Genomic DNA, 27,183 nt, shown 5'->3' with positions numbered 1-27,183 from the left:
TTGGGTCCCAGAGAGACAATGGTGAACAGTGCCCCACTTGGCATGAACAAGAAATGTTTCTGTTGTTTGAGGCATGGAGATTTGGAGGACTACTTGTTACTACAGCACTGCTCATCCCATCCTGACTAATAGCCCACAAGGATCTGAAGAATACATGCAAGTTGCCAGGATTGGTAGGGATTTCCAGGAGGGAGAAAAAGCACGCACAAAGGCTTTAGGTTACCAGGAGACTGTGGTCGTATGAGGAACCAAATGGACCACAGATAATAAAGAACGGAGTAACCAGAAAAGAGGCTGGAAAGCCATATCATAGAGGGTCTTATAAGATCACAAACTCCATTTTACAGATGAAAAAGCTTGGTATCTTACACAAAGCCAAACCTACGCTGGCCTGCTTCAAAAGCCAATAGTCTCAGTATGAAAAAAATGCTCTGCCTCCTGAATCCTGAACTGGACACCACTGGCATATGGTTCCTGACCCTTAAGTCAACATGGTTCTGGCTTATGAAGGATAATCCCAAATCCTGGGTGTAAGTGTTCCATGTGAAACAGTGACAAATAGGAGTTAGAGATTTAGTGGCATTTACCTAGTACTTTTTCTCTGATAGGATGAGAAAAAAAATGAAAGCATTTTGAGACAGGTCAAGCTGTGAAGATAAAGTAGGCAGCTGAGTGATAAATAAATCCTTCTGGATCCAGCTATTTGAATTCACAAAATTCTCAAATTCTCAAAATATTCTCAAAATGAAAATAATCCTGACTCCTACCAGTACTAAACCCCTCAGTGCTAGGTGAGTACCTTATTCCCTCACTGAACCTCACAACAACTCATCAAACTAGATTCTAAAACCCCCATTTTCCAATGAGGAAACTGAGGCATTAAGTAACTTGCCTGTGGGCCTGAGTGACAGAACTGGGATTCATATCCAGATCTTTCTAGCCTGCATTCTTCCCGCTACTCCAGGCTGCCTACCTCTTGCAGTCTATTCCAAATAAATTATGTGCTGCTGCCATTACTTCTGCTTCCAGGCAGAAAGCTTTTTTCAAAGTCAGTAATATGAATCTTGGGACTGAAAAGGACAAAACCACCATGTCAGGAGTTTAGGGATTTGGATCAGATCTTGTTACTTTTATGGTTTTTAATTCATTGAACAAAAATCATGCTGACATGTTTAGGTCTCTTTTTTGTTCTGCCAAAGCATATGTCAGTATAAGGAAGGAACAGGAAAATTAAAACTTGATCCGCTGATTCAAAAAGCTTAATCCTGCTGAAACACTAGGAGGAGCAGAAAATAAATGAATCTAAGTCTGTCAGAAACCTCTTAAACTTCTCTGCAGAGAAGTATTTCAATCTAACATTTCATATATAATCTGAAATAGCTTGCTTTTTAGACAACCTTAAAAAAAATTAAAAAATGTATCTAACCAACTGTTTTTTTTACTACACTTATATTTTACATGGGGGGAAAAAAATCACATGTTCAAAACTATACAAATTGGGACAAAAAATCTTGAGAGTAAATGGCTACATAAAGAAAACAAAATCATAATATATGTAATTTGGCCTTAATAAAGTATTTTTATATTTATTAATGAAAATGTGACACTATTACACTATTGACACCAGTTTCCACACATTGTATTATTTAATTATTGACATTGACAAAAATATGTCAGTTTCAGAATGCAAATACAGAGGCAATAATCTAAGAAAGTGGGGGGGTACAGTGAGGGTGGGGGGTACAGTGAGGGTGCATGGGGGGGTACAGCGAGGGTGGGGGGGTACGGTGAGGGTGCATGGGGGGGTACAGCGAGGGTGGGGGGGTACAGTGAGGGTGGGGGGGTACAGTGAGGGGGTACAGCGAGGGTGGGGGGTACAGTGAGGGTGGGGGGTACAGCGAGGGTGGGGGGATACAGCGAGGGTGGGGGGTACAGCGAGGGTGGGGGGATACAGTGAGGGTGGGGGTACAGCGAGGGTGGGGGGTACAGTGAGGGTGGGGGGTACAGTGAGGGGGGAGGGTACAGCGAGGGTGGGGGGTACAGCGAGGGTGGGGGATACAGCGAGGGTGGGGGGATACAGCGAGGGTGGGGGGGGTACAGCGAGGGTGGGGGGATACAGTGAGGGTCGGGGGGGGTATAGCGAGGGTGGGGGGGTACAGCGAGGGTGGGGGGATACAGTGAGGGTGGGGGGGTACAGTGAGGGTGGGGGGTACAGCGAGGGTGGGGGGTACAGCGAGGGTGGGGGTACAGTGAGGGGGGAGGGTACAGCGAGGGTGGGGGGTACAGCGAGGGTGGGGGGTACAGTGAGGGTGCGGGGGTACAGTGAGGGTTGGGGGGAGAAGAGAGGAGGGGGAGGGGGTGCCAGGCACAGGAAGTGCTGAGAGGAAGAGTGGCATCTGCATGCTGCTTCCGGGTGGTGCTGGGCTGAACGAATCCGGAATACAAGATCGGAAGCAGTCAGGGTGACGGAAAGGCTTGGTTCTGAAGTACAGTCAGACCTGTTTTATTCCTATATCTATCACTCAGAAGCTGACTCAGAAGTGGGCAAGCTACTTAATCTCTCTCCGCCTCAGTTTCTTCATCTCTGAAGTGAAGATAATGAAAACACCTTGTCCGGAGGACTGGGAGAAGCAGACACGACGTATATAAAGTACCAGCAGCAGCATATAGTAGTAGCCTTGAATAAATGATAGCATCTATGAATGTTTTAATCAAACACACTTAATTACTTCCTCATGAAACAACGAGGGCACATCTGTTTTAGAAAAGAAACATACTCTATTATGGAACTATTGTAATGCCTTTCCAAACCAGTGATTAATACATCTGACCATCTCCATCTCACATTCACGGGGCCCTGTGAGCTCAGGCTCTCGGCTCAGCCAGTTGGTTCTGAGCACCCGCTCTGCACTTGGCCTGCAGTCACTCATCAAGCATTGGCGGGGGCCCCAGGGTTCACTGCCAGATCCTGGGCCGGGCTGAGGAGCGCCAGAGATGAGGGAGGCCTGGTCCAACTTCTCCAGAGGCTCAGTCCAGCAGCGCAGACAGACTCATCAACCACTGCTGAGGAAGAGCACTGCTGGGATGGAGGGACAGGCTTTCTGCAGGAGGAAGGAGCATGCGGAGAACACAGCTCATTCTGCTGTGAGGTTCGGGAAGTGCCCTAGAGATGCATAGCGACTCACTGACTGCAGAAGACAGAGCACTCCAGGCAGAAGCGCGGGAGGAGACAGGGGTGAGGCTAGAAAAGGGGGCATCGAATTTGTTCTGAAGACCTGGGGTTTTCAAATTCTTCTTTAGCCAGAAAACTCTGGATTCAAAGAAAATCAAGGCAGACACCCCATTTATAAAACAGAGAGAAACTGAGTTCTCTCTATTAATGAGGGGAAGGGCGCTAGCAGAGAGGAAGGTGCTCCAACCTACCCTGACACCCCTCCACTTCTGCACCTGGCATGTACTGGCTGAGTGACCTTAAGTAAGCGATTTAAACTCTCTGAGCCCCGGTCCTCTCATCTGGAAATAGGGACTGAAAATAAACAGAAAGCCCCAGCCTCTACCTTTCAGAGTTCTTGTGAGGATAAGGCGAGATAATATACAGAAAGTGAACAGTAAAAGCATGGTAGGAAATAAACAATCAGAAAACGTGAGCTGCCTTTGTGGCTACTGCTGTTCATGTTTGGTAGCTCGTGTGTGCGTGCGTGCTCAGTCGTGTCTGACTTTTCGTGACTCCGTGGACTATAGCCCACCAGGCATCTCTGTCCATGGGATTTTCCAGGCAAGAATACTGGAGTGGGTTGCCATTTCCTCCTCCAGGGGATGTTCTCAACCCAGGGATGGAACCTGCATCTCCTGCATTGGCAGTTGGAATCTTACCACTGAGCCCCCACGGAAAGCCCAATGGCAACTACAGAGGTATCTTCAAATAATGAAGAGTTTATTCAAGTTTTTATCAAATGAGAAATGACAGGGCAAACAATCTAGGCTCCTATAAGATGATTTTTTTGAGATCTGATTAGTAATTTAACATTTGTCTTTCTGGCATTAATTTATTCACTTAGTTTACAGTTCCATTCAGCAGCTATTTTACAGGGCACCTGTTGTGTTCCATCCACTATGTCAGAGTGAGTTTACAGTCTGGCAAGGAAGGCAGTCATTAAACAAATACATGCACAGTTAATCAATAAGCTACAGTGGTGAGAACCACGATAAAGACATGAAGAGCTCTATGAAAATAATAAGCAGGGGGCTGACCACACTCTCCTGTGGGACTCCAGAAGAAAATGTGATGATATTTAAGTTAAGGGATATTTAAGTTCAGATGAGTAAGAGTGGAGAAGCTAGGTGAAGGTCATTCCCACCAGAGCAAATGGTCCATGTAAAATAAAGGCCTTATTCCAGGTGAGGAGGGTCCTGCTCTTGGGGAACTGAAAAAAGGCAGTGTGGCTGCAGCACAGAAAGCAGAGGAGAAGGCCTATACCCAGAGAGGAGGCTGGCGAGCCTGGCAAGGGCGAGACTAGTACGCAGGCCCTTCGATGCCACATTCTGACTTAGCAGATCCACTGACGGATGAATGGACATTTACACTGGGTAGATACACTCAGTGGAATATGATTCAGCCTTAAAAAGGCAAGAGAATTCTGCTATAACATGTATAAACCTTGAAAAGATTATGCTAAATGAAATAAGCGAGACTCAACAGAAGGCAATGGTATCCCACTCCAGTACTCTCGCCTGGAAAATCCCATGGATGGAGGAGCCTGGTAGGCTGCAGTCCATGGGGTTGCTAAGAGTCAGACACGACTGGGCAACTTCACTTTCATGCATTGGAGAAGGAAATGGCAACCCACTCCAGTGTTCTTGCCTGGAGAATCCCAGGGACGGGGGAGTCTGGTGGGCTGCCGTCTATGGGGTCACACAGAGTTGGACTGAAGCGACTTAGCAGCAGCAGCAGCAGCAGCAGGACAAATATTATATGATTCTACTTATATGATGTACCTAGTATAGTCAAATTCACAGACACAGAAAGTAACACAGCAATTACCAGGGACCTGGGGGATCTGGGAATGGGGACTGTTGCTTTTAATGGGTACAAAGTTTCAGTTTCACAAGACAAAAACAGTTCTGGAGATTGTACAATACTGTAAATGTACTTAATACCACTGAACTGTACATTTAAAAATAACTGAAACGGTAGAGTTTTAAGGCAAGAATACCAGAGTGGATTGCCATTCCCTTCTCCAGAGGACCTTCCCGACCCAGGGATTGAACCCTGGTCTCCTGCATTGCAGGCAGATTCTTCACCACTTGAGCTACAGGAACGTCCTATGTATATCTCACTACAATTAAAAAAAAAAAAAAAAAGGCAGACTGTTTCTAAGACCAACACAGAGTATCACAGATGTCTGAGTGAAGCAGAAGTGAGGTCAGACTTGGATTTTGTACAGAGACCAAGGTACCAACCAGATCTAAGCATAAGGCAAGAGTCTGCCCAGAAGCCTCTTGGCAGGCGGACAGAGAGCTCACGACTGGCCTGCAGCAGCCTCCCGATTGAGTGATGAAGAGAGCAGCCTTTTCCGCTGGGGTCAGAGATCCTCCCAGCATAAGGCAGGGCTTCAGCTGAGCTGGCAGGGTCATGCTTTGTTTGTACAAACCCCACCAGGCGGGTCTTCCAGGAACATCCTGGATGGGGGCCTTCCTGCAGAACTCCTTGAGTGTGTTCCCATGAACAATAAGCTGAGGGGCATGCCCCGCCAGCAACTCACACAGCAGATACTGAAACGATACTTCCTATGGCTTCAACGAGAATGGGACATGTGCAAAGACACTCACCAGGGGTACATCAGAGGAAGCTATGCTCGGTGTGGCAACTGTGGTAAAAACCAGTTATAAGATGTCAGACTTCAAAAGGCTCCTTGGTCACTTAGAGGGTAGAAAGGATGTGCTTCAGAGCCAGGAAACCTCAGCTGGCATCCCTGCTTTGCCACTTGCTGGCTTCAGAACCGTGCACACACTGCTGGACTTCTCTGGACTCAAGCCTCCTTGCATGTAGAGCAGGAGGAAGAATATCACTAAGAGGGCGGGAGCAAGGATTAAAGGAGATGGCAGCGGCACAGGCTCAGCACACCACCAGTGTGCACACACTCCAGCACACACAGGGCAGCCGCTTTGCTGTTCCAACCGCAGAATCTCCAAGGCTGGGGGACCACAGGATGTGAGCGGTCGGAGAGAAAGCAGTCAGAGGACGGAGTCACGAGCAGCTTAGGCTACTGAGCAGTCGGTGAGCCGCCGGGGGACGGGACGGGAAGAGAGGAGAGTGGGCCTGGGGGCCCCGGGAGACAAGAGCTGGGCTTCAGAAGCCCAGGACAGGCTGAGGGAGAAGAAGGGAGTCACACTTCCAGGGAACAAACAGTCTGCGTAAACACATCTCTGACGGCTCCACCGAGAGAACCCCTGATGCCCGTCTCCGTGATGGGCTGCCTCCCCATATAGCAGCATCGGCCTGCAGTCAGCAGCAGTCGCAGGCCCTGTTTTACTTTGCTGGTGGGCGCTGCCCGATGCTGTGGGGCTGCTGGCCCTGAAGGAAACGTGTTTGTTTGTGTAGTACTGCCAGACTTCCTACACTCCTAGGGACATGATTCTCTCTCCCCTCTCTCCTAGCCACCCCCACTGCATACTGCACCCCGACCACAGCTCACCAGCCTCTAACAGGCACGAATGTGTTTCATAAAGATATGCAGTGTCCTTCTAGTCCAAAGAAAATCATACACCCACTTTGGAAAGACTTCTACCATCAGCAGTACCATCGATTTTCTCTGGGGACATATAACTGGGCACCTGCTTTCAGAGGCCTGTCCTGTGACCGAGGCCTGGCTAAGCAGACATGCCATCCTGAAATATAGCCCAGCATGATGGAGAGAGAGAGGAAGTTGAGGTCAGGGGTCACAGCTCCACATTCCGAGCTGAGTGATCAAGATGAAGTCACTGGTTTTCTCCTTCCCTGTCACCCAAAGGTTGGAAACCCAAGTTCAGGGATTCATGGAGGTAACTCTCCCTTCTGCTCTCACGTACAGGATAACACAGGTGTGGTGGCCAAGGCTGATTTCCACTCCCAGCTCTGCCACTTCAAGGCTGGGTAGCTGTGCATGACTAGTTTTTCCTCCCCAGATCACAAGGAAGCATTCACAAGAACAGTCTCTGAAGCCACACAACCAGGGTTTGAGGCCCCAGACCTATCACTGCTTAGCCGTATGGCCCTGGGCAAGTCATTTCACTTCTTTGCCTCAGTGTTCCCATCTGTCAAATGTGTTTAATACAACTAAGTTAATGAGACTGTTGCAAGGATTAAGAGAGTTACTAAATGTACTGGTCATGGGGACATGCTCAATAAACACTATCTGTTGTTTTCTTACTTGTAAATGGGGGCCGAGTGGGAGGAGTGATAAAAATGTTACTTTTCTTCTTCCACAGTCAGGACCAAATGAGAGATGATGGTTGAAGAATTCTGCACACATGGGTACTGACTATTTTAAAAGATGTTCTCAGATTAGAAATGACAGTGAAGCTTCCCACTGAGAGATCAGAGCCTAGTGGCTACAGGCCCAGGGTCTAAGAAAGATGCCTGTCCCTCCCCTCACTCACCGTGTGACACTGGGTGCAGACACTCCCTTCCCTTATGACTTGGCACCCTCAGGTGTGAATGGGGGAAATAATACACCTGCCTCTGAAGACTGCTATGAATATCGTGGTTCATGTACAAATAGCAGCTGGCACAGCAGCGGGCACCCCGGGCCATTACTGTCCTTACTACATGCTAGGTCTTGTCCCCAGAGCTAGGGATATAGCGCGGGACAGAACAGATGAAGGGCCACCAAGTCACACTCAAGTAAAGGGGAGAGAGGGGCACCCGCAACTCTGTAAACCGACACTTAAGTGCTACAAAGAAAATGAAGCAAGACCGGGAGAGAATGAGGAGCCTCACTATGAGGACAGTAAGGGCTCCCTGATAACTGCCTAGCCCTCTGGCCCCAGTGCCATCTGCTCCCCTTCAGTCAGAGTAACAGTGACGAACATTTGCAGAGCTCTTTCCATGTGCCAGGCTCTGAGGGGACGCACGCTTTGTGCACTGAGTGAACTTTTGCATCGAACTGTGACATTACTGGTCTTATTACCCGGTTTCTGAAGATTAGAAAAACGGAGGCTTAGACAGATTGAGTGACCTGCCCAAGGCCACACATGTTCCTGGAAGACCTGGGATCTGAGCCCAGTGCAGCCTCACTTGTGAATCTCAGGCCTCCCTGCTGGTGCTAGACAAACCTGAGCCACTATTCTTACCAGCTGCAGTGACACGGACTCTCCTTCACCGAGACTGCTTAGACAGAGTTCACTGCTACTCCTCCAGCTCCCCTACGAGCCTAAACACAGTGGGCAGAGAGGAGGAGGGGGTCCCTAGAGGTCGGCCATGGGACGGGGATGACCTCAGGCGGCCAACTGCCGGGTCCTGTCAGCAGGGGCAGCACACACAGGGTGGACAACAGGGGGGTGGCGGGGAAGGAACCCGTCCTTTCAGGCGCAGCTTCTGCATAGATGCTGATGGCGCTTTCTGCTCAGCACACACTCCACTCGATTCCTGACTGCACTTTCTTACGTGTTTCAAACGGAATATCTGTGCAGGGAGAGAGCTCCCATTCCACACACTTGGGGTCTCAATAGCAGAAGGCGCTTCTAAAGACCCACAGGCTGGGTGAGGAGAAAGGGGGCAACCTGTAACTGCACAGAGCTCGCCAGGCCTGGAAGGGGAGACAAACAATGGACTGGACATCCACCAGCCAAATAAAGGAAGGAGCGACCCTGGAGAGCAGCAATGAGAGCAGGTGGTGGGCACGAAAAGGGCCAGAGAAGCAGCTGCAGTTGCTCAAGCGCAGATGATGGCTGCTCCCACCCAAGTGAAGTCACTCAGGCGGTCTCTTCTGATTTTTTCTCTCACCATCACTAAAGGTCTGTATGTGTGTGAGCTGTGTGAGGAAAGGGTATTATCAATATGTCCAAGGATATGCACGTGAGACACACTCTCCCTGGTTCAAGATCCTCAAAGCGATACAGCAGCTAGAGAGAGGGGCTGCAGAGCAAGGAGAAGGGAGGAAGGTTCCGGTTAGCAGCCGGGAAAGCAAGGTGATAGTGTGGCAAGAACAGGGGCGTGGAAACAGACAGACTCGATGTGAGACATGACCCCTCTGCTTACCAATCTGTGACTCTGAGCAAATTACGTAACTTTCTGATCCCCAGTTTCCTCATCTGTGTTAACACCCGTCTCAAGACGGTGTTTCTCTGTACACACAGAAACAATGAGATCACCATGAAAAGATGTACGGAAGGTTCTGTTGAGCCAAAAATAAATAAATAAAAAACAAGCTGTGGCACAGCAGATGGCAGAAACTTAATCCCACTTATGTAAACTGAACATGTGTGTGTGTGTGTGTGTGTGTGTGCACCTTTTAAAATCTGGTAGGATATTTATCAAACTTACCAACAAGTTACTTCAGGAAGAATCCTTGAGGGCAATAAAAGAACTCTTTACTTTTCTGCAGGACTTGAATCTTTACACTAATGTGTACTATTTTTATAATTAAAGAGATGAAAGTCATATATCTAATAAAAGACTAGTATTCAGAACATATAAAGATCTCCTACACCTCAGCATAAAAGTACAAACAATACAATTTAAAAATGAGCACAGGACCTGAACAGACATTTTTCTAAAGATGTACAAATGGCAAACAAGCACACAAAAAAATACTCAATATCACTAACATCAGGGAAATGCAAGTCAAAACTACAACGAGACATCACTTCCTACCCACTTAGATGGTAATAACAACAATGACAACAACAACAACCAGTACTGCCAAAGAGGGCAATTAGAGTCCTTCAATATTACTGGGAAGAATACGAAATGTGCAGTCCCTGTGGAAAAGTTTGGCAGATCTTCAAAAAGTTAAACAGTTATCGCATGACTTTAGCAATTCCACTCATATGTTTATCCCCAAGAGAACTAAAAGCATGCTTGCTGCTGCTGCTGCTGCTGCTGCTGCTGCTGCTAAGTCACTTCAGTCGTGTCCAACTCTGTGTGACCTCAGAGACGGCAGCCCACCAGGCTCCCCCGTCCCTGGGATTCTCCAGGCAAGAACACTGGAGTGGGTTGCCATTTCCTTCTCCAAAAAAAGCATGCTTATAGCAACATTATTTATAATAGCCCAAAAGTGGAAACAACTCAAATATGCATCAGCCTGTGAATGGAAAAATAACATGTGGTATTATCCACTCAGTGGAATATTATTTGTCAAGAAAAAAGAATGAAGTACTGATTCATGCTACAACATGGATGAACCTTGAAAATATTATGCAAGTGAAAAAAGCTAGTCACAAGAGACGACATACTGTGTGAATTTATTTATATGAAACGTTCAGAACAGGGAAATCTATATGGACAGACTAGTAGTTGCCTAGAGCAATCCTTATGAGGGTGATCTGGGGTAAAGTAGGGAGTGATAGCTAGTGGGCTCAGGGTATCTTTGCGAGGTGATGAAAATGTCCTAAAATGAATGTGGTGAAGCTTGCATAACTCTGACTATACTAAAAATCTTTGTAGTATACCCTCTCAGTTCAGTTCACTTCAGTTGCTCAGTCGTGTCCAACTCTTTGCAAACCCATGAATTGCAGCACGCCAGGCCTCCCTGTCCATCACCATCTCCCAGAGTTCACTCAGACTCACGTCCATCGAGTCCGTGATGCCAGCCAGCCATCTCATCCTCTGTCGTCCCCTTCTCCTCCTGCCCCCAATCCCTCCCAGCATCAGAGTCTTTTCCAATGAGTCAACTCTTCTCATGAGGTGGCCAAAGTACTGGAGTTTCAGCTTTAGCATCATTCCTTCCAAAGAAATCCCAGGGCTGATCTCCTTCAGAATGGACTGGTTGGATCTCCTTGCAGTCCAAGGGACTCTCAAGAGTCTTATCCAACACCACACTTCAAAGGCATCAATTCTTCAGTGCTCAGTCCAATTCTTCACAGTCCAACTCTCACATCCATACATGACCACAGGAAAAAAAACCATAGCCTTGACTAGTCGGACCTTAGTCAGCAAAGTAATGTCTCTGCTTTTGAATATACTATCTAGGTTGGTCATAACTTTTCTTCCAATGAGTAAGCCTCTTTTAATTTCATGGCTGCAGTCACCATCTGCAGTGATTTTGGAGCCCCAAAAAATAAAGTCAGACACTGTTTCCACTGTTTCCCCATCTATTTCCCATGAAGTGATGGGACCAGATGCCATGATCTTCCTTTTCTGAATGTTGAGCTTTAAGCCAACTTTTTCACTCTCCTCTTTCACGTTCATCAAGAGGCTTTTTAGTTCCTCTTCACTTTCTGCCATAAGGGTGGTGTCATCTGCATATCTGAGGTTATTGATATTTCTCCCGGCAATCTTGATTCCAGCTTGTGTTTCTTCCAGCCCAGTGTTTCTCATGATGTACTCTGCATAGAAGTTAAATAAGCAGGGTGACAATATACAGCCTTGACGTACTCCTTTCCTGATTTGGAACCAGTCTGTTGTTCCATGTCCAGTTCTAACTGTTGCTTCCTGACCTGCATACAGATTTCTCAAGAGGCAGGTTAGGTGGTCTGGTATTCCCATCTCTTTCAGAATTGTCCACAGTTTATTGTGATCCACACAGTCAAACGTGGGTGAATTAGACTTCAATAAAGCTGTTAAAAATGCTGCATGCCTACCTGGCTCTTGTCACTGAACAGTACTTGTCTCCCAGGTGGAAAGCTCAGTGGCAGACAGCATGCCTCGGTCTCCTCAGCTGGGGGACGGCAGTTCTGCCCCCGACCCCCCCATAACAGTTAATAGTCACCATGCACAAGAGGTCATGGGAACACTCAAAAGCAGTTAACTTGATAACAACGATTTTAAAAATTACATTTTTCATTGAGTGGACTTCTTTCCTTTCTTCACTGGTGTCAGACCTGCATCATGAGCTAAAGACTCTTCTTGCCTGCTCCTGCTCCTTCTCCCCTTTATCCTTCACAAGAGTTTCTCCCAATACCCCTCCAGAAAAGTAAATTTTGCTACTACCCCATTTTACAGATGAGGAAACTGAGACTCAACGAGTTGAAATAACTAGACTTCGGCCACACAACTCATTTTATTGATTCTCTTCTTCAAGTTGTTCTGACCTTGGCTCCTCCAGGTATCAACTCCACTCTCCCTGGATGCACAGCAGTTACCCCTATTTATTAACTCAGCCTGGGAACCCTGCCTCCCTGCCTTATGACCTTGCGGTCCCTAGAAAAACTTGGGAATCATCCATGAGAGACTCTATATCAGCATAAGCTGCAAAAAAAAAAAAAAAAAAAACCACTTCAGAAAGAAAATCCAGGCTAGGAGAACCACAACCCAGGGCCTTTAACTGTTACCTGGTGAAACTGCTTGGTCCAGTCACAAGGAGAATTCTCCGCCATGCTGTCACCTTGGAATAAAGTCTGAGGGAGGAGCCCTGCCTAGGCATAAGGTCTACCATTGCTGTGAAGGTCAGGAGGAAAAGTAGGAGCCAACTGTGAGGACTTGGAGAGCAGCTCAGTGGGCAGGGGCTGTCAAGAAGAGTCAAAGCCCCTTGGCCTTTCTAGAAACACTAAGCGAGTCTCATACCACAGGCAGGACTAGTCACTGGATTTTCTTCTTTTGGATATACCTTCCAGGAGGTCTTGTTCACCATAATCCATATTCAAAGAACAAACCAAGTGCTCATTAACAATCAAACTACAGTGTTCCTGAGCAACTTAAGTTCCAAGGTAATTACAACATAATGACTCAACTCCTCCCAACCCCAAAAATGGAGGAAAAGACAGGGGGAAAAAAAACAACAACAACAACATGGTGTTGGGGGAGGGGTTAGTGAGGAAGAGAGGGAAAGAGACTGTTAAGGACTAAAAGAGCAATCAGCAAACAGAAAATATCATTGGTTTTACTACCAAATAATCAGAAAAGAATGTTTTCAATAACTCCTTAACCAGGAGAATTAGATAATAACAAATAAGAAAAGAGAATTAAAGTTTATGACACATAATATTCCATATAATATCCCATTACTCTTCAAAAAAAAAATCATTGAAATTATGCCTGTTTTACAGATAAGGAGGCTGAAGCTTCCAACAATTAAATGATTTGCCCAAGATCACTACAGTGGGCATACTTCAGGAGCACTGTCGGCCAATGGTAAGAGTCTCCTTTAACTGGCCATCTTCGCTCAGGAGCATCCTGTCAGTCCGGCAGAGTCCTCAGAAATGCACCATAGTGCGCCATCTTCTATGCAACCCTCTTTTCCATTCTTTACCACTGGCAGACCTGTACCCTCTCTTTCACAGGATTCTGCCCGTAAAGTTCTCGCACATATAATTCTGTCCTGGTGTCCGCTTTCAGAGGACCCAAGTAGATAAACCCAGAGAATGATAGAACGGGAACTCGAACCTAGGTCTGTCTAAGCCCAAACCCCTTGTGTTTTCTTTCCTTTATACCCAGAGACTGCTACTGCTGCTAAGTCACTTCAGTCGTGTCCGACTCTGTGCGACTCCATAGACGGCAACCCACCAGGCTCCACTGTCCTGGGATTCTCCAGGCAAGAACACTGGAGTGGGTTGCCATTTCCTTCTCCAATGCAGGAAAGTGAAAAGTGAAAGTGAAGTCGCTCAGTCGTGTCCGACTCTTAGCGACCCCATGGACTGCAGCCTACCAGGCTCCTCCATGCATAGGATTTTCCAGGCAAGAGTACTGGAGTGGGGTGTCATTGCCTTCTCCACCTAAAAACTAACTGATAAATAAATCACGTTGTGAAATCCAATGACTGATTCTCAGGCTTTCTCTTCTGTGATCCATCAGCAAGCAACACCCGGTGCAGCTCATGGGTCCTTCCTCTAAGACACTTCCTTTGGTTCCCAGGATCCCACACTCTTCCAGAGTCCTCTGGCCACTTATTCTGTCTCTCTGGCTGGTTCCTCCTCACCTTCTTGACCCACAAACCTTGATGTGGACTGTCCAGGGCTGTTTCCAAACCCTTCTCTTCACTATCCACATTTATTCTCTAAAATAATCTCATTTAATCTCATGGCTTCTTCTACATGTTCCTGCCTCCCAGATTTCTCTCTCGAGCCCACACCCTTGTCTGAACTGTAAACTTACATACCTAACAGCCTACTTGACCTCTCCACGTGGATGTCTATTAGCATCTCAAATTAAACACAGGATAAAACCTGGTCTTCTCTCACACCCACTCTGTCCTCCCACATCTGTCCTGTCTCAGTAAATGGCAACTCTCTCCCTCCAGTTGCTCAGGTCAAAAACCTTGAAGTCATCTTTGAGATCTTTCTTCCTAAATTTACAATCAATCTGTCAGCAAATCCTGGTAGCTTTTCCTTAAAATGTGCCCAGAATCTGACCACTTCTAACCAATCCCATTGCCACACTAGTCCAGGCATCAGACCTGGATTACTAGAATAGCTCCCAACTGGTCACTGCTTTCACCTTCACCTTCAGACAGTGTAATTCTCAAAACAGCAACCAGCATGATCCTTTCAAAACCTAAGTCAGATCATGTCCCTCCCTAGCCCAAAACCTTCCAATGACTTCCCATTTCACTCCAAACAGAAACCAAAATCTTTACAAGGATGTATAAGAACTATGATGGCTAATTTTATTTATTTTAATTTTTATTAGGGTATAGTTGATTTACAATGTTGTATTAGTTTCAGGTATACAGCAGATGGTTAATTTTTTGAGTCACAGTGGTCCCAGATATTCGGTCAAACATTATGCTGAGTGTTTCTCTGAGGATGTCCCGGTTAAGTGGAACATTCAAATCTTTAGACTAGACTGAGTAAAGCAGGCTGCCCTCCCTAATGTGGGTGGGCCTCACTCGATCACTCGAAGGCCTGCAAAAAACAAAAATAATACCGAATTCCCCTGAATAAGAAGGAATTCCTTCTGCCCAACTGCCTTCAAACTGCAGCAATGTTTTGTTTTTTTTTCCCTGCCTTTGACTCAAACTGAAACATCAGCACTTCCTGGGTCTCCAGCCCCCTGGCCTTTAGACTGGGAACCACACTATCAGCTCTCCTGAGTCTCTGTCTCCCAAGATTGCAGATCTTGGGACTTGTTGGCATCCATAATCGCATGAGCTAATTCTTTACAATAAATCTTTTTACATATATACTCTATTGGTTGTTTCTTTGGAGAACACTGACTAATAAAGACTTTACATGATACTGGCCTCCCCATTTCACTCTGATCTCAGCTCCTACTTCTCTCCCCTCTCGTGTTCTGCTACAGCCACTGAGCACTCTTACTATCTTACTATTCCCTTAACACCCACCTCAGGGTCTTTGCACTTGCTGCTTCCTCTGCCTTAGTGATGAATATAAGCATGGTTTGTTCTCCCATGTCCTCAGTTCTCTGATAAATTATCACCTTTCCCCTGAAGCCTTTGGTGAATACACCACTTAAACCTGCACCACCCCACGACCACCACATATAATGTTCTTTATTGCTTTTCATTGCTTTATTCTTCTCCACAGAGAGAAAAATGTGGCCAGCTGACACACACACTATATGTGTGTGTTACTGTCCATTTTCCCAGTGAAAAGTGAAAGTTACTCAATCGTGCCCGACTCTTTGCAACCCCATGGACTATACATTCCATGGAATTCTCCAGGCCAGAATACTGGAGTGGGTAGCCTTTCCCTTCTCCAGGGGATCTTCCCAACCCTGGGACAGAACCCAGTAGAGATTCCACAAAGGCAGAGGTTGTGTCTGGCTTGCTCACTGTTGTAATTCTCCATGTCTAGAACTATGCCTGACACATAGTAAGTGCTCAATAAATATCTGCTGAATAAGTTTATAAATATCCTAGAAATTTCATACTTCAGCATAACAATTTTATATGATCATAAGAGCAGTTAAAAGGTCACCTGGTGCCAGAGGAGGATAGGGACTGACTTGCAAAGGGACACAGGGAACTTTCAGGATGACTGAGCTGGTCTACAGGTTGACTAAGATAGTGGTTACAGGGACACATACATTTGTCAAAATTCACTATCATGTACACTTGAAATGGGTCCATTTTTTTTTTTGTATGATATATCTCAATATAGTTGACTTAAAAAAAAAAATCCCCAAGTTGTTTATATTCCAGACTGCCTCCACACCAAAAAGTGGTGTACAAATTCACTTTTAGAGTATGCATCCTGGTTTGAGCTCTGGCAATTATGCTCCACATGGTGTGGGTTGGTATATAATTAAACTTTAAAATACTAATTGCTGCCCCTTATTACAAAAAGAAAAAGTGCTCTCAGAGGTCCACAGATGTTAAGAATAGACTTTGAAGTCAAGCAGACCCATATTTAAATCCTGCACAACTCTATCTTTATTAGCTAGATGAACTTGAACAAGTTATTCAACCTCTCTTGGGCTTACTTAGCTCATGTACCAAAAAAAAGGGAATGACAGAATGACCTACATAATGTACTATAAGGCCTACAATATAGTTTGCACTCAGTTAAGTAGTTACTTTGCTTAGTATTATTAGCAACAAGCAGTGAGCCAGGAGAGCCACTGAAATATCAATGGCGTTTCCTAAGAGAGTGATGTCAAGTTTGGGTCTGTGGACCGCTGGAGGGGTCACTCAGGTGTGTTGCAGATGTTCGCTTGGCCCCGAAGCGTCCATGTCTCCACGAAGCTCAGCAGTATGCAGCACACGAGTGCAAATAAGCACTGTGACAATCAAGGAACAACACTTACACCAAGGCGCCCCGCATTCTGTTCACATCTCCCCCGGTTACAGTCCCCCATTTACCACTTCCCACCTCCAGCAGAAGAACAGGAAGATCCTTAGAAGATCATTACAACACCATTAGCAAAAAAAAAACAATTTAAACAACCAAGATATTCAACAACTGGCAACTATTTAGTGCTACAGATGACAGGCAAACACTATGCAACCCTTAAAAAGAGTAAGGAAGAACTCTCACCAGAGAGCAATGGCACATTAAGTTAAAAAGGGAAAGGGGCAGAAGAGTGGGCATAATATAATCCCATGTCATCACAAGAAAAATGGAGAAGGAGATTTAGATGTGTGTCTGAAGTTGCACAGAAAAAATGTGGAACAAGGTGCTAAAAGTTGTGCCCTATGCAAGGGGAGTATGGGGGAGAATGGATACATGTATATGTATGGGTGAGTCCCCTTCACTGTTCACCTATCACAACATGTTTTTTTATTATTATTAATTCATTTTTACTTGGAGGGTAATTGCCTTACACTATTGGTTTCTGCCACACATCAAGATGAATTAGCCATAGGTATACATATGTTCCCTCCCTCTTGAACCTCCCTCCCACCTCCCACCCCATCTCATCCCTCTAGGTCATCACAGTGTACTGGATTTGAGCTCCCTGCATCATACAGCAAGTTCCCACTGGTTATCCATTCTACGTGTGGTAATACATATGTTTCAATGCTACTCTCTCAATTCACACCGCCCCCCTCCTTCCCGCACTGTGTCCACAAGGCTCTTCTCTATGTCTGCATCTCCACTGCTGCCCTGCACACAGGTTCATCAGCACCATCTTTCTAGGTTCCTATCACAACATCGTTAATCGGCTATACTCCAAAACAAAATTTAAAAATAAAAGTGATCCCCTATGGAGAATAGAATGGAAGTATTTTAATTTTCTATTTAATCCTACTTAAAGTAAAACCAATGCAGACACTGACAGGAAATAATGAAAGAGGAGGACAATCCAGGAAGGAGGCAGCTTCACCAGGGAACAAGTCGACCCCAGGTACTTTAATCTCTTCAGTGAATTCATGATTCCTAACAGTTTTATTTAAAGTCAGAGATGAACTCAGCGCTCTCAAAACAAAACAGTGTCATTCTACTCTGTGTGGTTTTCTCATCAATATTTGGTAAAACAACTAGTAAGAGAGTATTTGTTTGTTTGGGGGCATAAAGAAGATGTGAATGGGCTGGGGGCCTGACCAAAACAAACTCCTGCTCAAAACTTTTCAGGGTCCCTGATTAAGAAATGAAGAACTGACATACCAAAACAAGCTGTTACCAGGAGGCAAGAACAGGGGAAAAGGCAGGAAGTCTTGTGTTCCATCCTGCTTCCACCCCTAGGCAGCCCTATGACAGTGGGCGCTGATTCCTAGGAGCTTCAGGTCTCCCATCAGGCAAGTGGGCATAAGAACTATCTTCTGACCTCGGAGTGGTATTATGAGACTGCAGGGAGAAACCCTCAGGCATTCAGCACAGTATTTCCAGGTATTAAACCTATAGTGCAGGTGGTTAATAAACAGGACCCAGAACTTGATGACATAAATAACAAAAAGAGAAGAAACTATTCCAGTGAATCTTGATTACCAGGAATGTTCAAATAATCCATCTAGTTGATTGACTTCTCTAAATGGGACAAGACCGGCCAGAGAAGAAAACAAAATCCATATACATTGTCAGTGGGGGCGGATGTAACCCAGAGCCGGGGAGGCCCAAGGTCATCTTACTGAAGACAGCCAGGAGAACTTGCGCAGTCACACAGCAGGACTTGGAGAGGCTGTGAAAAGAAAGCCTGGTGATAGGAACCACCCAGGCTCCCAGTCTGACCTGTTATTGCTTTAGGATTTATCTTCTGCCTTCTTCCCAAAAGGATCAGAGGCAGACTGTGGGAAGAGTCACGTACTCAGCAGACTCATTTAAATAAGAATATGAGAATCAGAGGAGTGTATAGAGGGTGAGGTACCAGCTGAGATCCGTTGCAACTGAAAATAAAACTTAGCTCTGGGCATCCAGACTGAAGGCAGAAAAGCAAACCGGTAGACTGTCATTAGGGGAAGAATCGTAATCAACTGGGAAGGTACATTTTTACAGACTTAAACTTGAAATGTTACCATCAGAAACCAATCCTGGAAATTTATGCATTTGATTACCTCCCAGACTCCTAAAATAAGCTTTGGCATGCTGTTTTCCTCCTCACGGGTTTGCTGTGTGACCTGGAGCCAATGCCTCACCTCTGGGTATCTCAGGTTCCCCATCCTTTAAAGGGAGGGATGCGCCTGCCTATTTATGAAAAGGAATGAAGGAACCTTTGTCAGCATTAATTGAGCGCATACTAACCTTCAAAAGCCTTGTGTACATTATCTCACTGAAATCTCCCAATAACTATAAAAGGCAAGCCCTATAAATACATTACAGACGAGCTCTCTGAGATTCAGAGAGGCAGAGACAGCTGATACTGTCACAAAGCTAAAAAGCAGAAGAATCAGAACTCCATTCCAGGCTTTCGTGTTACCAAGGTGCAGATTTAACTGTTAGACTTTTGTACTTCTTTTGTGTATCTCAAGCACCTAACAGTTCCTGGCATATAGTAGGTACTCAGCATACTTGTTTCCTTCCTCACTCCTTCCTTTTCTCCTGAAGTAAAATTATGTATGTAAGGAAGATTGTATGTCTACTGAAATATTATTAGTATCTCATATTTATACAGTTTCTTTTCCTTTAAGGAGATCGCACTACTTAATTTATTTTCTCTACTAATTTCACCAAAGATCTAGCTATCATTGTGTATTATATCATTTATTTTACAAATGAAGAACTAGAAGGCAACAATCTGCTAGGGTGACGTGCCCAGAGTCATATGGAAGTCACTGCCAAAACCAAATAAAAACCTTGGTCCTCTTTACATCTAAATCAGCCTTTATCCTCTCACATGACACAACCTACATAATAAAGAACAGATCATTCATTTTTTATCTGGAAAACTACCAAACGTATAATTCAGTAAGGGGCCCCATGACCTTACCACCTTGTCAAAGGGAAGAAAGTATATAAAAAATGAGGTTTGCAGGAGCAGACGGATTTGGTCCGTCAACTTTCTCTTGGATTACACCCACTAACCAACATAAAATAACGCAAAATATAATGTAACAGATCCCCATGTCTTTGGAAATTCAAGTTAAACTCACTGATCTTTCAAAACTTATATACAATGCACAAGGGCAGCCATTAACTCGAGTGGGGCTGCAGAGGAGTACATGATGTCAGCGAGTTCTCTGAAAGAAACATATGATCCACAATTGGGCCACTCTAGAAGAATCCAAGTCAGCAACGAGCATTTAGGGACATCAATTCACAGCACCACAGCATTCTGGAGCTCCAGAAGGGACCCGGCAGACCACTGAGAACAATGCCTTCATCTTGTGCATGAAGAACCTGAGGCTCGGGGCAGCGGCGGGGGCGGGGGGTGGGGGGGGGCAGGTAAGTGGCTTCACCAAGATTGCACAGACACAAGAGCAACAATGAAAAAATTAGGCTGCTGACTATATCCATCCCACTTGTGAGTCATGCTTCTGATGGCCACGAGTACACCTAGCACTTTCCAGAATTACCCACCTATACACTGGGCGCAGAAGAAAGAGCCTGAAATAGGGTAACAGAAAAACTCAGAATTCAAATTCTGGCCATGTGATCTTGAGCAAGTCCTTTAATTTCTGTGAATTTTAATTTTTTTCATCTATAAACGGTAGGTAATAGTAGAGTCCACAAGTAAGCTGCCGGTAATATAAACAAGGGGCCCGCACAGTCCTGAGTCACACAAAGGCCAACATTAGGTCCACATACAACCGGGAACACCCAACACAGAGGCTGGCACGTAACACGTTTGTAGAAAATTTGTTAAGCAAATCAATGAACTAACCAAGCAAGCAAGCACCGGACTTGAACGCGGGTCCATTTGCTTCTTATATAGCTCCCAATTCATATGATTTCAAAGCAGGGTGTTATTTCTGACTTACAGAGGCCATTTTCTGGCAAAAAAGGCAGAAAAAAAAAAGGTCTGCAGGGAAGTTCTTGGACTCTTTGGTGTTGGTGTTAATTCTTGTTGCTAGCATGGGTACATCCTGAGGCTCCAGAATCAACTAAACCTGAGCTTCAGCATAAGCTGTGTGACCTCAAAGACACACACATTCTCTGAGCCTGAATTTCCACACCTGGGGAAAAAAAATCTACTTTACAGAGGTGGTGTGACAAACGCAGTGATCTAGATAAAGGAACACAGAACGGTGGGTGGCACATGACAGGTTCACACTCCACTTCCCTCTAGTTACTGGGGAGCTTCATTCATTCCTTTCACTTAGGTCCCTGCTCTGATGTCACTTCCTTCTTGAACATTCCTACCTACAAATAAAACCCATAATACTCACTATCCCCTTAGCCCCTTTTTCTTCATAGTCCTTACCATCCCCTGACATTACGTATTTGTTTGTTTACTGTGCCTGTTGTTGTTCAGACACCAAGTTGTGTCAGACTTTGTGACCCCTTTGCAACGCACTAGGCTTCCCTGTCCTTCACCATCTCCTGGAGTTTGTTCAAACTCATGTCCACTGAGTCAGTGATGCTATCCAACCATCTCATTCTCTGACACCCCTTGCTCCTCCTGCCCTCAGTCTTTTCCAGCATCAGGAAATCTTTTCCAGTGAGTTGGCTCTTCGCATTGGGTGGCCAAAGTATTGGAGCTTCAGCTTCAGCATCAATCCTTCCAATGAATATTGAGTTGATTTTCTTTAGGATTGACTGGATGGATTTCCTTGCAGTCCAGTGGACTCTCAAGAGTCTTCTCCAGCACCACAATTCAAAAGCATCCATTCTATGACGCTCAGCCATCTTTATGGTCCAATTCTCATATCCATAGAGGACTACTGGAAAAACCATAGTTTTGACTATACAGACCTTTGTTGGCAAAGTGATGTCTCTGCTTTTTAATACATTGTTCAGGTTTGCCATAGCTTTCCTTCCAAGGAGCATGTGTCTTTTAAAATCATGACTGCAGTAACCATCCACAGTGATACTGGAGCCCAAGAAAATAAAATCTGTCACTGGTCAAACCCAGCTCTCCTGCATTGTAGGCAGATTCTTTACCATCTGAGCTATGGGTTTCTTTACTATGCCTACCTGACTATAAAATAAGCCCCAGGAGGATGGGGACTTTTTCTTGTTGGTGCTATTTACTGTTCATCTCAACAAACAGGAAAGGGCTTGGCATGTAGTTAGGGCTTAATAAAAATATTTGTTGAGTGACTGAATGAATTCAACACTTACTTGGGGTTTGCTGGGCTTCCCAAGTAGCGCTAGTGGTAAACAACCCACCTGCCAAGATGTAAGAGAAGCGGGTTCAATCCCTGGGTGAGGAAGATCCCCTGGAAGAGGGCATGGCAACCCACTCCAGTATTCTTGTCTCAAGAATCCCATGGACAGAAGAGCCTGGTGGGCTGTAGTCCATAGGGTTGCAGAGTCGGACACAACTGAAGCGACTTAGCACACACTAAGTCCTAGAATTAGACTACTGTAGTGGCCTCCCAACGATACTCTCTGGGTCCACTCTGTCCCCCTACATTTCATCTGTTAATCAGAAGCCAGAGAGCTCCTAAAAAGTCAACATCAGATCACCGCTCTGCTGAAGGGCCTCCAGTGGCTTCCCACTAGAATGACAGCACAGCCCACACTACGCATCAGGGCCTGTAATGCCTAGAGCATGGGCCTCTCACCAATCCATCCCCCATGCCACCACTGAGACACAATGGCTTTCTCTTCATCAAATATGCCACGGTCTTATTATTTTTCTTTTTTAATTTAAAAATAAACATACACTTTATGCCTTTGAAACTCTTAAGTTCTATATGTTTACATAACTAACAATATTCTGTTCTTTCTTATACCTAACATTTTTCAATAAGTGAGGACTTATGGGAAAATGACTCTTCCAGAAATTTCGGTTAGAGTTTACAAGTGTCGAGGTCTTTCCAGACTCAGGGCCTTTGGGCTGTCTGTTCCCTCTGCCTGGAAAGCTCTTCCCCTAGGCTGCCTTGTCCTCATCACTGAACTGTCGGCAGAAATGTGACCTCCTTGTGAAGCTGTCCCTGCCACCATCACTCTCAGCAAGTCGCTCTCTATTGGAACACACTGCCCTTTCTTATCTCACAGCATTTCATTATCTGGAATGACTTTATTTATGAGTCCTATCTTCCCAATAGGAATGTAAAATACATGAGGACAAGAGCTTTGTCAGGTTTACTGCTGCATCTGAACAATAAACTGGATCTCAAAAGATGCTGGAGCCGGCCAGGATGAGAGATACAGGTAAAGTACACCATCAGACTAACAGTATCATGGAGTGTTGGTTTCCTTCCAAAGATAGCTGCCCCATTACATCAAAATATGTGAATGTCAGCCAGACTTACTTGGGAATGGGTACCCGAATTAGCGTCCCCTCCACTTCTGGGTTCAGATTCATTCCACTTTCTCTTATAGCCTTGATAGCTGCAGCTGTACACTGAAAACCAGATCAAAAGGTAAACAGAATTAGTAAATAATTATTACCAGATGCAAGCCCTCTGTCGATAACTGGCAACCCATCTTGGCAGAACATGGAAACATTTAGTTCTGTTACCAGTAAGATCAGGAAGTTACATTGGTGTAGAGTGCTTTGATCAAGCTGAATAGCAAACTATGTCCACTCCTGGTACCAGTGTATTGCGGGAGGGAAAAAAAGCATAGAGGAAAAAATAAAAAGAAAACAGCTCTGCTTCTTTGAAAAGATTTCAATGGTTTGAGGCAACGCAGATCAAAACCACAATAAATTCTCAAGGGAGGGGTGCTGTTCTGTGCAAAGATTGGTGTAAAGACAGCTGAAAGACTTTATACATTAAAAATTCCAGTTGACATTTTACACTCAAAATATACCAGTGCCGACTGGAATGAGTAAATAAATTTAACTCACTCACATCTATGCTCACACCAACCTCACTTGTGTTTTGGCATGAGCAATGAATCTCTGCTGGTGTGCGTGCCAAGAAAGGAAGCGTGGAAGATCTCAGTTCAAATCCCCACTCTGCTAACCATGTGACCCTGGGCAATAAGCTTGACCTCTCTGAGCCTCCGCATAGTGGTCTGAGACCCTGCAGTATTGTACCTCAGGGAGGATTAAATGAGGGACATGAGCCATGCATTGTCCTCTGTGTCTGGGTGCCTGTAACACCCAGGCAAGGGCACAAACCCCCGAAGAATGATGAGCTGATGTCATCGCTTAGCTGATGCACTGCTGTCTTTCTTTTCCTCTTTTTTTGTGCCTGTACCATGAGGCATGCGATGTCGGATCTTATTTCTCCTGAATAGGGATCGAACCCATGGCCCCTGCAGTGGAAGTGCCAAGTCTTAACCACGGAACTGCCATCGAAGTCCCTCTTTGTTTAAAAAAAATTTATTTCATCAAAATATAGCTCTTTTACAATGTTAATTTCTTGTTGTGCAGCAACATGATTCCGCTATACACAAAGATCTTCTTTCTCACATTCTTTTCCATTATGGTTTCTTACAGAACACGGAGTATCGTTCTCTGATGCACCGCTGTCCTGAGGTCCATCCGGGTCTCTTCTGACACAGCCTTGCTCTCTATCGGGCAAGGTGGCACACTGGTACACTGCCGTCCCAAACTGCCTTATCTCAACCTTAAGCAACATTATAACCACACCTGGTTTGCAATCCTACCGCATAAGAGAAGGCAGTGTGGAAGAGAGAATTCCATTGGCATGACAATGCGCCATTCATGAAAACAAGGCCCCTGATTTTCAAAAGAATTTTAGGTTTGACCAGAGCCAATCCACATCGCTTGGATTCAACAGAGCCAATTCCCAGCCTTGAGTTCCTCCCTAGACTTTCCGGTTTAAATAAATGGGGTTTGTTGCACACCTATTTTATTTTTTCAGGTTGGGTTTTGTATTAAGGGAGTGCCTAAAAAGCTCATCCATTTCATGGTAAAATGACCTGAATTCTACAGGGACATAAGATGCTATTGTTAGGTCAAAAAGACAAACCAGCCTTCCACAAGAAGACAAATCATGCCCCTGGGCTACAGAATTTAACTGTGCAGCCACTGCTTAAAATGATAAACTCTTAAAATGTACCTCTAACCACAGACTACTGGAGCTGGAAGGGATCTCAGACATAACCAGTACAGTCCCTTCCTTATGTGTGCAGGGACCTGCTGGTAAAGGTCACACCCCTACCCAGAGACACAGTCCCTGAAAGCCAAGAGCAACGGAGTGAAGACCTGGCCCATCACGCTTCCGGTTACTGGCAGTGTTAAGAGGAGGCTCAGCTCCTCAGCTCTCCATCCAGTGACGTTCCTTAGTCTCTCTTATCTCCCAGATCCACTAGCTCAATGTATTCAGTAACTATGGCACAGGGAATTTGATTCTTTTTTTTTTTAATAGTCAAAAAGAATTTGGAACTAGGTCTGGTGTATAAAGCGTATGGCCAAGGTAAATAAAAGAGCTGGATAAAGAAATGAAATTTTCCTCTACAAGAGAACTACCAACTTCTTTAATAAAATGAAACACAGATTTCTAAAGTTAAACATAAAGGGAGGGGCTTCCCTGGCAGTCCAGAGGTTAGGACTCTGCACTTCCAATGCAGGAGGCGCAGGTTCTCTCCCTGGTCGGGGGAACTAAGATCCCACATGCCTCTCAGTGTGGCCAAAATATAAATAAATAGACTAATTAATTAAAAAATAAAAATTTTTTTAAAAGGGAGAATCATCACTTTGAAGGACTGACCTGATTTCAAGCCTCCTAATCTTTTTCTGAAGCTTTTCACTGAAGGAAAAGACTGGTGACTTGGCTGGACCACCCCACCACCACTACCACCTCCACTTTCCCTCCACAGTCTGGCCCAAGTGTTGCCACACAGCCTTCCTAGGCAAGCATGGGAGCACCCACCGCTGCTTCCAAGCTGGGCAGGAGCTACAGCTCAATATTTACACCTTCCCTGTCCAAGGCTCAGTGCCAAGGATGCAGTGAGTGCTCAGTAGAAGCTTGCTGAATAAGTAGATTAATATGTATATTAAAGCACTGGCTCAAACATGTTAGAAAAACTCTTCATGTTTATACCCCTTCCCAAAAGCCTTATTTTGTACCATTTTATACCTGTTCTGTGTCCTTTCACATGCAGAAAAAATCTGAACCAAGAGCGGTTTCATTTGCAAAAAAAAAAAAACCTACTGAAAGAGGTAGTTCTGAAATACATACATTTTAGTTTGATATGGAAGAATACAGAAACTCAGGGAATTACCGTCATTTTCCCAACATGACTTCTGACCTATTCATGGTTCAGACAAAAAGGCATGCATTTCTATCACATTTTCATCTCTTAGCCTTTACCCCTCATTGAAGAGATGCCCGCCAGCGCCCCAGTGCAAACAGACGCCCTCCAATGGCAACAATGACCCACTGGTTGTGGCTACTTGGAGTACTGTGTCAAGAAAGATCACAGATCCCATGTGGTGTTAGGCAGGACCGAGTGCTGTGATCCATTAGCAATGTCTGCTATTACTGCGTGTGTGCATGCTCACTCAGTAGTGTTTGACTCTTTGGCACCCCAGGGACTACAGCCTGCCACGCTCCTCTGTCCATGGGATTTTTCAGGCAAGAATACTGGAGTGGGTTGCCTTTCCTCCTCCAGGGATTCTTAAACTAATAAATCCAATTCATTCATGTCTATACTCACATCTTTGTGCATGTGTATGCTACAGGACAAAAGACGATGAAATTTTTGTAGACAGGTGAACAAGTCCTTGACAATCTGGGTTCAAGCCAACAGCTGATTTGCAGAGACTCAACAAAAATACTTGTGGAATTAAGGAACAGATGGTGAAAGGAGCACAGGATTTAGAGTCAAACAGACCTAAGCTCAAGTCCTGGCTCTACTGCCACAGCATGAATCTGTGGAAAAATTCTACTTTCCTAAGCCTCAGTTTCCTCCTCTAGAAAACGGACTTAAGTCTAACTTTAAAGAGTAGCTGTGCTGATCACAGGAAACAAAACACGAGAAAGCAATGCCTAGCAGCCCTGTAGACACTCAACCCATCTTTCTTCCTTCCACAAGAGCAATAAAAGAGCCTGCAGAATTTTTTTTTTTCCTCATTTGCCTTGCTCAAATCATGCTGTGGTCTGTTTTTGTTTTTTTTTTTTAAACTCCCTACTTTCCCATCATTAACTCTAGCTGCAGGCAAGTTTATGGAAGGTAGTAACTTGT

The 27,183-nt window shown here is 45.1% G+C and overlaps 1 protein-coding gene across 4 annotated transcripts in view; it reads right to left on the bottom strand.

Annotated features, from left to right (window-relative positions):
• Positions 1-27,183, bottom strand: part of MRRF (mitochondrial ribosome recycling factor) — a 57,642-nt gene that overhangs the window by 12,217 nt on the left and 18,242 nt on the right. For all 4 annotated transcript variants that reach the window (XM_005687042.3, XM_005687043.3, XM_013967872.2 and 1 more), the window contains exon 5: positions 23,334-23,425. In XM_005687042.3, coding sequence (XP_005687099.1) covers positions 23,334-23,425 — 92 coding nt within the window. The remainder of the gene's footprint in view (positions 1-23,333; positions 23,426-27,183) is intronic.

This window comes from Capra hircus, chromosome 11, assembly GCF_001704415.2.
Source record: "Capra hircus breed San Clemente chromosome 11, ASM170441v1, whole genome shotgun sequence".
Taxonomy (NCBI): Eukaryota; Metazoa; Chordata; class Mammalia; order Artiodactyla; family Bovidae; genus Capra; species Capra hircus.
The sequence above is the reverse complement of the archived record's forward strand: the minus strand, read 5'-3'. Positions and strand labels throughout refer to the sequence as shown.